This window comes from Schistocerca gregaria, chromosome 2 (genome assembly GCF_023897955.1).
Source record: "Schistocerca gregaria isolate iqSchGreg1 chromosome 2, iqSchGreg1.2, whole genome shotgun sequence".
NCBI lineage: Eukaryota > Metazoa > Arthropoda > Insecta > Orthoptera > Acrididae > Schistocerca > Schistocerca gregaria.
In genome coordinates this window covers 766,207,645-766,220,716 of record NC_064921.1, presented here as the reverse complement: position 1 = coordinate 766,220,716, position 13,072 = coordinate 766,207,645, and the positions used below count along the sequence as shown (strand labels likewise).

The window sequence follows — 13,072 nt, the reverse complement described above, 5'->3', positions numbered from 1 at the left end:
AGTATAGTAGTATAATATGTCTTTACTTTGTCAGTTTTATGCATGCATTTTGATTTGGCAATTGGATATCTCTTGGGTTTTAGTGGAAAATTTTCACGAAATTGGGCTTTTAAGGGTCTGGAAATAGAATTCAGTGAAAGCAGTATCTGCATTGTACCTTATTTCTTTGAATCATCTTGCTCAGGTTGGAAGCTCCCAGAGGTGTTTTCTTTTCTTTTTCTTTAAAAAAAAAGAAAGAAACCTCTGCCTTATGCAAAACACAATTTATTTCTTCTTATTCACCCAGACATAACAGAAACCTGTTATGTCCTCCTCCTCTTTCTCCTCTAGTGTAAGAGTGGAGATGACATTATTCAGACAGTGTTATCACCAGATGTGAGATTGGTGTCACCATATTGAGCTGGAGCCCAGTAGATAGTCCTTTGCAAGATTACTTGCAAAATTCCCACAAGAAGAAAATAATGGGGGAAAATGTTTTTGTCCATAAATATCATATCAAAAAATTTGGCTATACAGTCGTATCATATCTGTTGTTCAGGATATAAGTACACATATTGATATAAAGCATCACAATTTTGCATTATTAGTGTTATGTTCTTTGAGATAAGACTTGTTGTAAGCTGTTATTTTTCTCACTTGTACTAACAGTTTAATCTACTTACACCATTTAAAACTTTTTCTGCTTTATTTATATTTGTATTTTTACTGTGTTATAGGAACTGTGAGATCTGGTCTGCCAAACTTCGGGTTTCCTCCTTTCAGCACAACTATTGGAAATACAACATATTCATTTGGTGAGATGTGTGGACAGCTTGGCTCATCTATCTTTCTTGTGCCTGTTATTGGTGTCTTAGGAAATGTTGCCATTGCAAAAGCTTTTGGTAAGTATCCCATATTAATGTTTGCTGCTTAAAAGTCAGTATTTGTCAGCTGAACATTTGTTTATGAATTGGATTTGAATTTTCAGCTGCATCGGAAAAGAAAAAAATGCATGCTATATAATTCACATGTCTAATATTTTATTTTTTAAGTGTGACAGTTTCATTTGCTTTTACTTCCAGCTAGTGGAGAATCTGTTGATGCAACACAGGAAATGTTGGCCCTTGGACTGTGCAACATCTTTGGTTCAATGGCATCATCTTTCCCTGTGAGTGGATCTTTTTCACGTAGTGCTGTGAACCATGCAAGTGGTGTTAAGACACAGTTGGGAGGCATTTATACTGGTCAGTGTATAAATTTCTTTTCTTTGTGTTTTAATTATACTTACAATACCTTATGATAGTTATAGTTATAGGTCTGTAGTCAGGAAAGTTACAGTAATTATATCAGTTCCACATGTTTTCTCTTGTTGTGGGACCATGTTAAAATCAACTCTAATCTAATAAAGAAAATTTAATAGCTAAGTAATATACTGTAAATGAATCTGGAAATAGTGGTTTGAGGGGAGGATATAGCAGTAGTGTAGGAGATGAGCAAAATGCCTAAGAGGAAAAGGAATGAAGTGCATCATTCAGTAGTTGCTACTTCAGTACCCCTACACACTGTATTGTTTGATGCCTAAGGTTGGTAGCAACAACACAAAATAGTGCCAGTCTGAAGTCTTTAGATTCCTACTTATTCAAAACAACTTGATTCCAGGTGCCAAGATAAGGTACATGTGTTACAGTTAATACTAGAAAGAAATGAATGTGGCATTTTTTTTTCTTCCTTACTTTTTCTGTACTTACTTTAGTTTCTGTCCTGTCTTTTAATTTAACCCATGTTTCATTTCCTACAGAACTATGAATTTTTCTTCTAGTTTGTAGCTCTAATCACTGATTTGTAAAAAACTTGCTACTGATACCTCACTCACACATGACTACCATCTCAAGCTGCTCTGACCAGAATGGCACCCAAATGGAAGCAGCAATCTGTAGGGGGTAGGGAAAGGGGGTAGGGATAGGATGATACAGGTGTAGGGGAAGAGGAGTTGGCACAGCCTGGCAGAGCTTGCAGGGACTAGGTGGCAGGACAAGGTTACCAGGTGGAGTGTTGGCAGATTGCAGGAAAGGGTGGGTGCAGAATGGAAAAGGAGAGGAACAGAGAAAGGGAAAACACTGGTGTGTTCTTTGGCAGAACAGCGCACGATGACTGGAGAGGACATGAATTGGGAGGAGGCAATAGGACAGAGTGGACAAAAACTAATGGATGGAGGGTGTGTTGACAGTAGGTTACAATAGGTCAAGACTGGAATGATTTTGGGAGCAGAAGTGTGTTGTGGTGCAAAATCTCATCCGCACAGTTCAGAAAAGCTGGTGGTGGAGGGGGACAGTCCAGATGGCCCTTGTTGTGAAGCAGCCACTGCTGCGTGGTGTGCCACACAGTGGTCCACTTTGCTCTTGGCCACAGTTTGGCGATAGCCATTCAACATAGTGGACAACTGGTTGGTAGTCACTTTATGGCAAGAAAGGTTGTCAGTACCTACCATATTGCCATACACCACTGGACCATCATTTGAACATTCATCAACTTTTGAAAAACACAAAACATACAAGGTCTGCCTTAGTTGTCACCCATGGTCAACAACTGCAGCTGACAATCACTACCTACAAATTATGGCTCGCAGGTATCCTGACTAGAATACTACATAATTGCATGGAGCCTTTTTTGAGAAAGCCGAGAAGGAGGAATGTGTTGGCTCAGTTCAAAACTATCTCTACATTGTCAATTTGGCCTCTAGGTAACAATTATGAACAACAGTACAAACATCTCAGCACTATGGTGCACAAGGAAGGTAGTTAAGGGAACACTTGAAATGGAATCTGGGTTAGTTATGTTGACTTCTCTTCACCAAAGAGTGCAATACTTGTCTGATGGTCAAGGCATGGTACCATTCCGTATGAGGCATGCAGTCCCATGACTGCAGCAGGGGTATGAGTCAAACATGTTTTTGGCTGGTATCATATTAGGATGTCGGACAGTTCACATTGATACTGGCAACAATTTGAGGGATGAGAAATATCGTCCAACACATTATACAATCATACAGTCAACAAATTGGTGATGGGTTCATTTTTAAAGATGGTTGTGCTTGATCATACTACCCCTAAGTCAAGAACATTATTGCTCCAGTTGGCACGAATGAACTCAACGGAAGTGTCTGTTGTAGCTGCTGACATGAATCCACCTTGGGACCAGTTGAAACTTGCAACTGTTATCAATAGAAAACTCTTACAAAGATCACCATCAAAGAAAGGGACAGGCTTGAGGAGCATTGTCTCAACCTTGTGGATAGCAAATGCACTTTCTGCTCTGCTACCAGATCTACGTTCATACTCCACAATCATCTGTGAAGTACTTAGCAGAGAGCACATCCCATTGTATCAGTCATTAGGGCTTTTCTCCCATTCTATTAACACATGGAGCACAGGTAGAATGACTGTTTAAATCTCTTTGTGCATGCTGTAAGTAATTGCATTTTGTTCTTTTACACTGCTTAGTTTCATAAAGCTATTTCTTTCAGTCTCTGCTCCCCTTGAATCTAAGACAAACACTTTCACTTCTTATTTTGAGTATTATATAAATCACCATAACTTTTTAATGCTGATGAAGCAGGAATACTTCTCTTTGCTGATGATACATACTTCATAGCCCAATAGAGGTGCAGTAATGGACATTCCATTTATATTCTCACAAAATATGGATTGGTTATTAATAGACTGCATGCCACTTAACTTGGAAAAAACACAGTTCATTAAGGTCTGTCCATGGCAAGATGTCTTCGCCAATAATAGTGAAGCACAAAGTTAAAGAAATATGTAACACATAATGTTCAAAATTCCAGGATATACATATTGATTAGAACTTGAATTTGAAATGATAGATTACAAAACATGGAAAATCCAGGATGGAATAACAGCAATATGAAGGATACGTTGCTACTCACCGCATGGAGGTGGTGTTGAGTGGCAGACAGACATGGTCATTGTGCCTGTCTGCCAATCATGCCTTCTTTAAATGAAATATTCTCAAAGCCTTAAGTTCAGAAACATATGCTCTATGCGCAACTGCTTATTTTGATGATGAAATCATCAAAAAATTGGCTTGTAACGCAAATTCTAAAGGTGGAAGGGGTAAAATACAGGGAGTGAAAGGCTATTTATAATTTCTACAGAAACCAGATGGCAGTTATAAGTGTCGAGGGGCATGAAAGGGAAGCAGCGGTTGGGAAGGGAGTGAGAGAGGGTTGTAGCTTCTCCCCGATGTCATTCAATTTGTATATTGAGCAAGCAGTAAAGGAAACAAAAGAAAAATTCGGAGTAGGTATTAAAATCCATGGAGAAGAAATAAAAACTATGAGGTTTGCTGATAACATTGTAATTCTGTCAGAGACAGCAAAGGACTTGGAAGAGCAGTTGAATGGAATGGACAGTGTCTTGAAAGGAGGATGTAAGATGAGCATCAACAAAAGCAAAACGAGGGTAATGGAATGTAGTTGAATTAAGTTGGGTGATGCTGAGGGAATTAGAGACACATAAAGTAGTAAAGGAGTTTTGCTATTTGGGGAGCAAAATAACTGATGGTGTTCGAAGTAGAGAGGATATAAAATGTAGACTAGCAATGGCGAGGAAAGCATTTCTGAAGAAGAGAAATTTGTTAACATTGAGTAGAGATTTAAGTGTCAGGAAGTTGCTTATGAAAGTATTTGTATGCAGTGTAGCCATGTATGGAATTGAAACATGGACGATAAATAGTTTGGACAAGAAGAGAATAGAAGCTTATGGATAGTGGTGCTACAGAAAAATGCTGAAGATTAGATGGGTAGATCACATAACTAATGAGTAGGTATTGAATAGAATTGGGGAGAAGAGGAGTTTGTGGCACAACTTGACTAGAAGAAGGGATCAGTTGGTAGGACATGTTCTGAGGCATCAAGGGATCACAAATTTAGCATTGGAAGGCAGTGTGGAGGGTAAAAATCATAGAGGGAGACCAAGAGATGAATACACTTAGTAGATGCAGAAGGATGTAGGTTGCAGTAGGTACTGGGAGATGAAGAATCTTGCACAGGATAGAGTAGCATGGAGATCTGCTTCAAACCAGTCTCAGGACTGAAGACCACAACAAAAACAACAATACAGATCCCACATTCGTTAAAATAAAATGAAATAATTTTTGGCAAATTTCATAATTAATACTAAAGTATTCATTCCATAACACGACATTTGGATAAAAGCTGTTAATGTGTTTGTTGTAAAGTATTGTGGTGATATTGTGCAAAAATGATAACAGAAATTGTGACTATTCAGTAGCCATGGCATACATTGCTAAATAAAATTTATGAATAAAGGGAGGGTGTGAAAATTGGAATTGTTAAGATGCAATAAATGTGAAATAGAGAGATAGCATTATATTAATGAAAATGTCTTAAGTCTCAGACACTGAATGTTATGGTTTTTTTCTGTCAAGCTTTTTGGGTGTTACTGAGTTAATTTTTGTGCATGCAGTATGCATAGCTAGTTCAATCTGTGTGATCTCTATCAGTAATTGTATTATGCTATTTTTTACAGGTTCCCTGATTTTATTGGCACTTAGTCTGCTAACACCTTACTTCTATTACATTCCTAAGGCATCCTTGGCAGCTGTTATCATATGTGCTGTGATCTTCATGATAGAGTATGAAGTGGTGAAACCAATGTGGAAATCAAGTAGTGAGTATTTGTGACTAGTTTGTATTCCAACTTTAATTATCCATAGAACCTCTATACATTATTCTCCAACAGATACCAACACTTAAGAGTATAACTTGTAGACCTACTATCTGCCTTTTTATGAGTGATCTTATTTTACCCAACATCATCCTGTGGATGTAATCCACATGTTGTTATTTGATTAAGGATGATAAAGACTGTTCTCATTCTATCTAGTCTCCACTTGGATGAGTTGTAGTTTTTATTTTGAAGGAACATCAGATTCATCTCCAGGCACAACAGTCCTGAGATCACTGTGATATAGCAAATTTGGATGATGTACTCCAGCATCATCTTGTGTGGTAACTAGAGCATGAAAATCAAATGCTAAATGGCTATTACCAAGACAAACAGCTGAAGCCAAATCCAGCAAAAACAGAGATTTGTGAGTTCCATCTTAGAAATAGACATGCAGTGAGGAAACTGCAGATTTTCTGGGAAAAGTAAGCAATTAGAACACTGCTTCACCCCCAAATATCTTGGAGTAACTCTTAATTGAGCACTTACCTACAGAATACATTGCTTGAAAATCAAATGGAAGGTATTTGCAAGGAACAACATTCTCCGGAAATTATCAGGTACAACCTGGGGGACGCATCCTCGCATCTTAAGAACTTCTGCTGTAGCTCTTTGTTATTCAGCTGCAGAATATGCTTGCCCTGTGTGGTGCAGATCTAGTCATGCTAAACAAGTGTATATCGCATTGAATGAAACCTGCAGACTCATTACGGGATGTTCGAGATCTACGCCACTTGATAAAGTTTATTGTCTAGTGGGCATCCCACCTCTAGATATCCGTTGTCAACGTGCATCTAGACTGGAAAAGTGTAAGGTATGTAATCTGAAGACCCATGCACTACACGGGTATCAGCCAACAGTACCAAGGCTCAAGTCAAGGAAATGCTTGCTCCATTCAACTGAATGCCTCACTGGACCACCTTCAAACTTCAGAGTCAACTCATGACGTTCCAGACACAGTCACCTTACAGGGTGGATGATCCCAACTGAAAGCCTCCCATCAGGTCACAAAGAAAGCTGGTCAATATGGAAGACTCTCAACAGGCTGCATTCTGGAGTTGGAAGAATGAAGACCAACTTGAAAAATTGGGTATTTGCTTGCGACTCCACAGCATGTGAATGTGGTGAAGAACGGACAATGAGTTATCTTCTTGTCTGCAGCCTATGACCAACATCATGCTTGCCACAGAATGTCATCAATGCCACTAAGGAAGTGTGCGAAGTTGCTGCATGCTGGTCACGCCACATTTGATTTTAATTGTAATGCTTATAGTACCATGTTTTGGAACATTTTGCATAACTTGTGAGTTATAGTGTGTGTTTCTGACATGATTAAATAAAATAAATATCATGCAAATATCTCAGCTGAGTGGGGACCAGTAGGAGAATAGCTTGAAACATTCTCAGGTGTTGCATAGTATGGTACTGTCAAAAGTGAACAATATTTCTATGAAGCGGCTGCTCAGTTACACATGAAGATGATAAACAGATGGCTCATAGAAATACCATGCAGTTTAGACAGTATCAGCCAATGCAGTGCCTGAGAATCTTTCAGGCAATTAGTACATAAAGAAAGCCTCGAATAGCTATGAAAATAGTATCTACTTTTCATGATTCAGTATTTAGCAGCTGACATCCACAATTTCCAACACTGTGGAAGTAACAATATTTTTATGATATTAATCAGATGTGCAGTCTTACAATACCCTTACAGATTTTTTTCTTGGTGTTATGCAGTTAAAGGAAGTAAAGTAGTTTTTAATCAGGCGCGGGCAGTGAGAATGTTGTGTAAAGTAAATATCTCCACACCTTTTAGATACCTCTTAGAAGATTTTTAAATTCTTATGATTTTGTTACTAGAAGTTAAAATCGGCATCTTGTTTGTGATGCACACAACCATAAGACAAGATACAGGTTCCTGTATTATGCTGTGCAGCTCTTCAGCAGGCTCCCATTGCACATGAAGCAAGCAATTGAGCAGGAGCTCTACAATTTTGAAAGAAAATTATAAATATGTCTTATTACCCATTCATTCTACAGATTATCTTATTATTCAGATTAAAGATTCCTTTTATCTGCAGGTAAAATAAGTTTTTTCAACACATAGATTTTCATTTTATTGATAATTACCATTATGATTGTGTGGATATTGAGCTAAGAAGAAAGAAAAGAGAGAAAAAGTTGAAAACCAGACTACTGAGGAATGAGTAGCATTTTCCTTCTTCTTTCACCACCACCACCACCTTCATATTTTCCCCTTCTTTTTCTTCACCTTCGTCTTCTGTTTTCTTTCTCCCATTTATCAAATTTCTTAATAATATCGCCATTAAGCTTCGTTTAAATATATATATTTTATAGCAGTTCTCCAATACTTCTAACAGTTACTTGACTTTATTAATTATTATCTTGATTCATTGCACATCCCTGAGGGTTCATTCATTCATCCACCCATCGTGTACCATGGATAATGTGAAGGGAGGTCTTCAGGGATGTGGAATGAGTTAAGAAAAAAGAACAAGGAAACCATGTAAACTAAATTACACACTCTATTAAATATCAGTATAGAGTCCATATTCATCTTCGCACCAGCAGCCTGTGTATGTTTTCCTTTTACATACTGCGCAAACTCAATCCCAAATGTCTCCCTACTGGTTTGTTCCAATGTGGCTGGGTATAACGCTCCATCAGAATGAACCTCTGCCTTGGCTGACAAACCTCTCCAAAAATAGTGTCCATAACGTCCTTCCTGCATTCAAGACACTCCTCACTTCCTTTGCTGCTTCTCCACAGTTCTGTCCCATTACCACCAGACTCTTCATTGTGGTCACTGTGGATGTGACACCCTTGTACATCAACATCCTCCATGCCTAAGCCATGCGGCTGGGGAACACTACCTTTCCTAATGTCCTCCTGATACCAAACCCACCACCTCTCCTAATCCTCCTAACCAACCACGTTTTGACCCACAATTATTTCACTTTTTAAGACCAAATCTATAAACAAATCCATGGCATCATCCTATATCAACAACAAATTTATGAGCCATCAGGAGGAATCCCCTGATAACCTCACCCATAAACCTTCCCCCCACCCCCTTTCCAATCTGGAGGAATCTTTCCTATCCATTCAACACCTAAATCCCTTTGTCTGGTATGGATTCGTTGATGACATTTTTGTGATCTGGACTCCCAGCAAGGACAGTCTTTACTCTTTCTTCTGCAACCTCTTCAACTACTCAAAATCTGCTTCACCTAGTCCTCCTGGATGTCACCTTCCTATATGTTGATCTCCACCTCTCAGATAGTTCTATAAAGATGTCTGTCTGCATCAAGCACACCAACCACCAACAGTAACTTCACTTAGACAGTTGCCACACTTTCAGTTCATCCATAAAGAAGTCTCTCTGACACCAGTAAACATGTCAAGCAACCTCAGACAAGAATTCCTTCGATCACCCAGTATCACCTTAGCCTTGGAAAGGTCAATCAGATCTTTCACCAGGTCTTAAACTACCTCTCATTGTACCCTGAGATAAAGGATGTCCTACCCAAAATCCTACACATCTCACACAAAGTAGTGCTTTGCTGCTCACCCAACCTGTAGAATATCCTTGTTGATCCCTGTTCCAGTCCTGTACCCAACCCTGCACTCAATGTATCAGTCCAACTTGATAGATTCAGGTGCAAGACCTGTCCTGTGCACACACTCACCACCTCCTACTGCAGTCAAGTCACAAGTATTTCTGAACCAATAAAAGGCAGGGCCATGTGTGAAAACAGCCATGTTATTTATTGGCCATGCTGCAATTACTGTACAGCATTGTACGTGGGCATGACAAGTAAACAACTGTCTAATTCCTTGAGTGTCCACTGCCAAACTGCAGCAAACCACAGAACTGACCATAGAGTTGCTGAACATGTTGCACACTGCAGTACTAGTGACTTAAACAGCTGCTTCACTATACTGTCCATTTGGATACTCCCGTACAACACAAGTTTCTCTGAACTACACAGATAGGAATGGTCTGTCAAGCATATTAACGTTTATCCCACTTCCTCGCCTTATATTTTGCCTTCTCTCATCTGTCCACTCCACTCCTTCCCCATCTAGATTGCATAGTGCCTTATCCGTCCACTCTTCCTTCCCTGAATGTGGTCTCTCTTTCTCTCTCTGTCTCTCTCTCTCTCTCTCTCTCTCTCTCTCTCTCTCTCTCTCTCTCTCTCTATCTATCTATATATATATATATATATATATTAAAAACAAAGACTCCAAGACCCACCAAGCGGGAAAGCGCCGGCAGACAGGCACACGAACAAAACACACAAACACACACACAGAACTACGAGCTTTTGCAACTGGCAGTTGCTTCGTCAGGAAAGAGGGAAGGAGAGGGAAAAATGAAAGGATGTGGGTTTTAAGGGAGAGGGTAAGGAGTCATTCCAATCCCGGGAGCAGAAAGACTTCCCTTAGGGGAAAAAAAGGACAGGTGTACACTCGCGCACACACACACACACACACACACACACACACACACACACACACACATCCATCCGCACATACACAGACACAAGCAGACTGTGCATGTTTGTGAATGTATGTGCTTTTATTATGAAAAACAGCAAGAGCTCAACAGCTATTTAGGTACTGTTTCCTGCTACATTTTTCTATGCAACACACATCAGTCCACTATAGGTTAGTAGTTGCTGCTCCCTTATTTTTTATATTATTCCAACATTGCACCATTGTTATGAATGGACTGGTATGTGTTGCATAGAACTTGACTGTTCACCAGTGAATCATAAATGTCTTGTGGACATGTCGTCAAACATAGAAAATAAAGCAACTTCAGCAACAAGTTCAAGACTGATAGATAAGTCTTCAGTTATATTATGATGATTAAGCATAATATATTGATAACTATGGATGAAGATTCAGTCATTCGTCTTTGAGACCTTTATTGAAGATGCATCAATTGCTGAGCTATTTGCAAACTAATAGTCTTTTAGGATAAATGAACAGGATCTTTTTGTACAAATTTTAATCTAGTAAAATTTTGCACTGGGATATGTTTTCAGTAGAGGCCATAGTTTTCAAGTTATTCAAGGAAAACATACAAAAGTTACCTTCAAATACAACCCCCTCTCACACTCAGCCCAATCAGTAAAAATTTCTAGTGTGTTGTTCATGGCACTCCCTCCTACCACTGTACAAAAGTTTGTCACTGTGTGAATTATTTCCCATGTTCAATCTTTCTTGGTTTTCATTGACTGGCCTTATTATGCCATCGGATTAGTTGAGCACTTACAAATTGTAAAACTGACACCTGTATAAATTTTACCGAACATTTTGGGAATTTTAATGGCATAAAATAAACAATTACATTGTTGTAATTGTAAGGCCAACTTATTACAAAAGTAATGTGCTTAAAGGGTTAAGTTTAGATAAAATTGTCAATCTAATTAGTTTTAGCATAATGTTTACAAAAGTTATTTTTCTTTAAATACCCTCATGGGTACATTTAAATTAATATTGTTGATGAAATAGCCGACTATGCTGGTGGTGTGATAGCCCAACCAATAGAGACCTAAAGGTCGAATATCAAGAATAGTTAGTGTGGGTGGAAGTTTTTGTACAGTGGCAGGAGAGAGAGTGCCTCAAGCAACATGCTAGACATCCTGACTGGTGAGGGATGAGTGTGGGAGTGGAGGTGCATTTGAAGGTCACTTTTGTACATTTTTCCTGAAAAACTCAAAAACAGTGGTCTACAGTGAAAACATATCCCAGTACAAAATTTAACTACATTAGATTTGATACCAAAAGGTTGTGTTCCTTTTTTCTATTGGGCTAATAGTTTGCATGAAGCTAATGAGATAATGGGAAAATCTTTTTGAAGGCCAGGTACAAAATTTTTGGGTATGCATAAAATGACTTCGGTATGTGAGCTGAATCACCTGGTGTAATGTGCTGTCTGTGTGAAATGAAATTTTGTGTTTATGATGTCTTTCTTTCTGGTATTTGGATAAATTATTATTAAAATAAGATGCTGTGATGTATATCTATAACTTAGTAGAACAACATTTTTTAGTGTGCTTAATGAAGTAAAATCTCGCTATTACAGGGAAAGATTTAGTACCAACATTTGTTACTTTTGTGGCATGCCTGGTAATTGGTGTGGAACTTGGTATACTGATAGGAGTTGCCATAAATATATTGTTCCTGTTGTACCCATCAGCCAGGCCAAGCATTACAGTGGAACGAGCAATGGTAAATCACTTCTTTATTAACTATATTTTTGATACATTTGTGCATATCTTTCTAGCTGAATTAACATATTTGTTGATTTCATATTTTGTGGACTATAAGGCACCACAAACCATAAGACACACCTTAATTATTAAAAAATTGGAAAAAATAACATTTTTGCCATTTTTTTATTAGACTGCAAAGCCAGACTAAAGAAAAAAATTTAGTTTATAGAATCAAAATGACCTCTGAAATACCTGAAAAATCATGATCTGTACTTTCTTCTTCCTCTTCCTGTTCGTCAGTCATTGTTCATAGTCTTCACTGCGATCGAGATCATTACTTACGCCACAGTTCTTGGAAGATTTAACAATAATGTCTTCTCTCACTCTAGCCTATGACTGTTTTATCAACTGATGCACTTGTTTGATAGTAGGTCATTTTGAAGTTCCCTTCTGCTTGAATTTGTGTTGGGCTTCATCCATCGTCCATTTGTTCCATTTCTCTCTCATATACACTTTAAATGGTTTATTTTTCGAAACATCAAGAGGTTGCAGTTGTGAAGTAAATCATACCAAAATAACAGCAAGCTCTGTAGTTCCCTGTCTCAATTTCTCTTTCACAGAATTTTTCCAATGACTACTAAACTGATCTAGCAAAAGAGAACTTTTCTTCAGTAGAGCACTTTTCCTTCGGTTCCACACTCTGTTAATCCATAATATCATACCTGCCTCGTCCATCATGTTTGTTAACAACAATGACTGACAATATTTCAGAAGGTTTTGGCATTGTTTTGCACTTGAGAAATGATCATTGAATTAAGTTTAGTATTTTCAGCACAGCATGAAAGGACAACAGTGCAGTGCATTTTTTTATGTCCACTTGTTTTTATAGTTACAGTTTTAGCACCTTCCATGACACAGTTCTGTTACTTGGCACATCAAATGTTGAAGGAATTTCATCCATATTTGCATTTGGCTTAGTTCCACACTGATTTTCTTTCGTAATTGAATAATAAAGTAATAGAAAGATAGTATTTTCTCTTGGCACACTTGTGGCGTTTTCTGAGATATTTTGGTTTT

At 38.2% G+C, this 13,072-nt stretch overlaps 1 protein-coding gene across 1 annotated transcript in view; it reads left to right on the top strand.

Annotated features, from left to right (window-relative positions):
- LOC126334989 (sodium-independent sulfate anion transporter-like) overlaps positions 1–13,072 on the top strand; it is a 129,181-nt gene that overhangs the window by 95,382 nt on the left and 20,727 nt on the right. The window contains exons 6-9 of the mRNA XM_049997800.1: positions 717–881; positions 1,062–1,223; positions 5,550–5,690; positions 11,866–12,011. Coding sequence (XP_049853757.1) covers positions 717–881; positions 1,062–1,223; positions 5,550–5,690; positions 11,866–12,011 — 614 coding nt within the window. The remainder of the gene's footprint in view (positions 1–716; positions 882–1,061; positions 1,224–5,549; positions 5,691–11,865; positions 12,012–13,072) is intronic.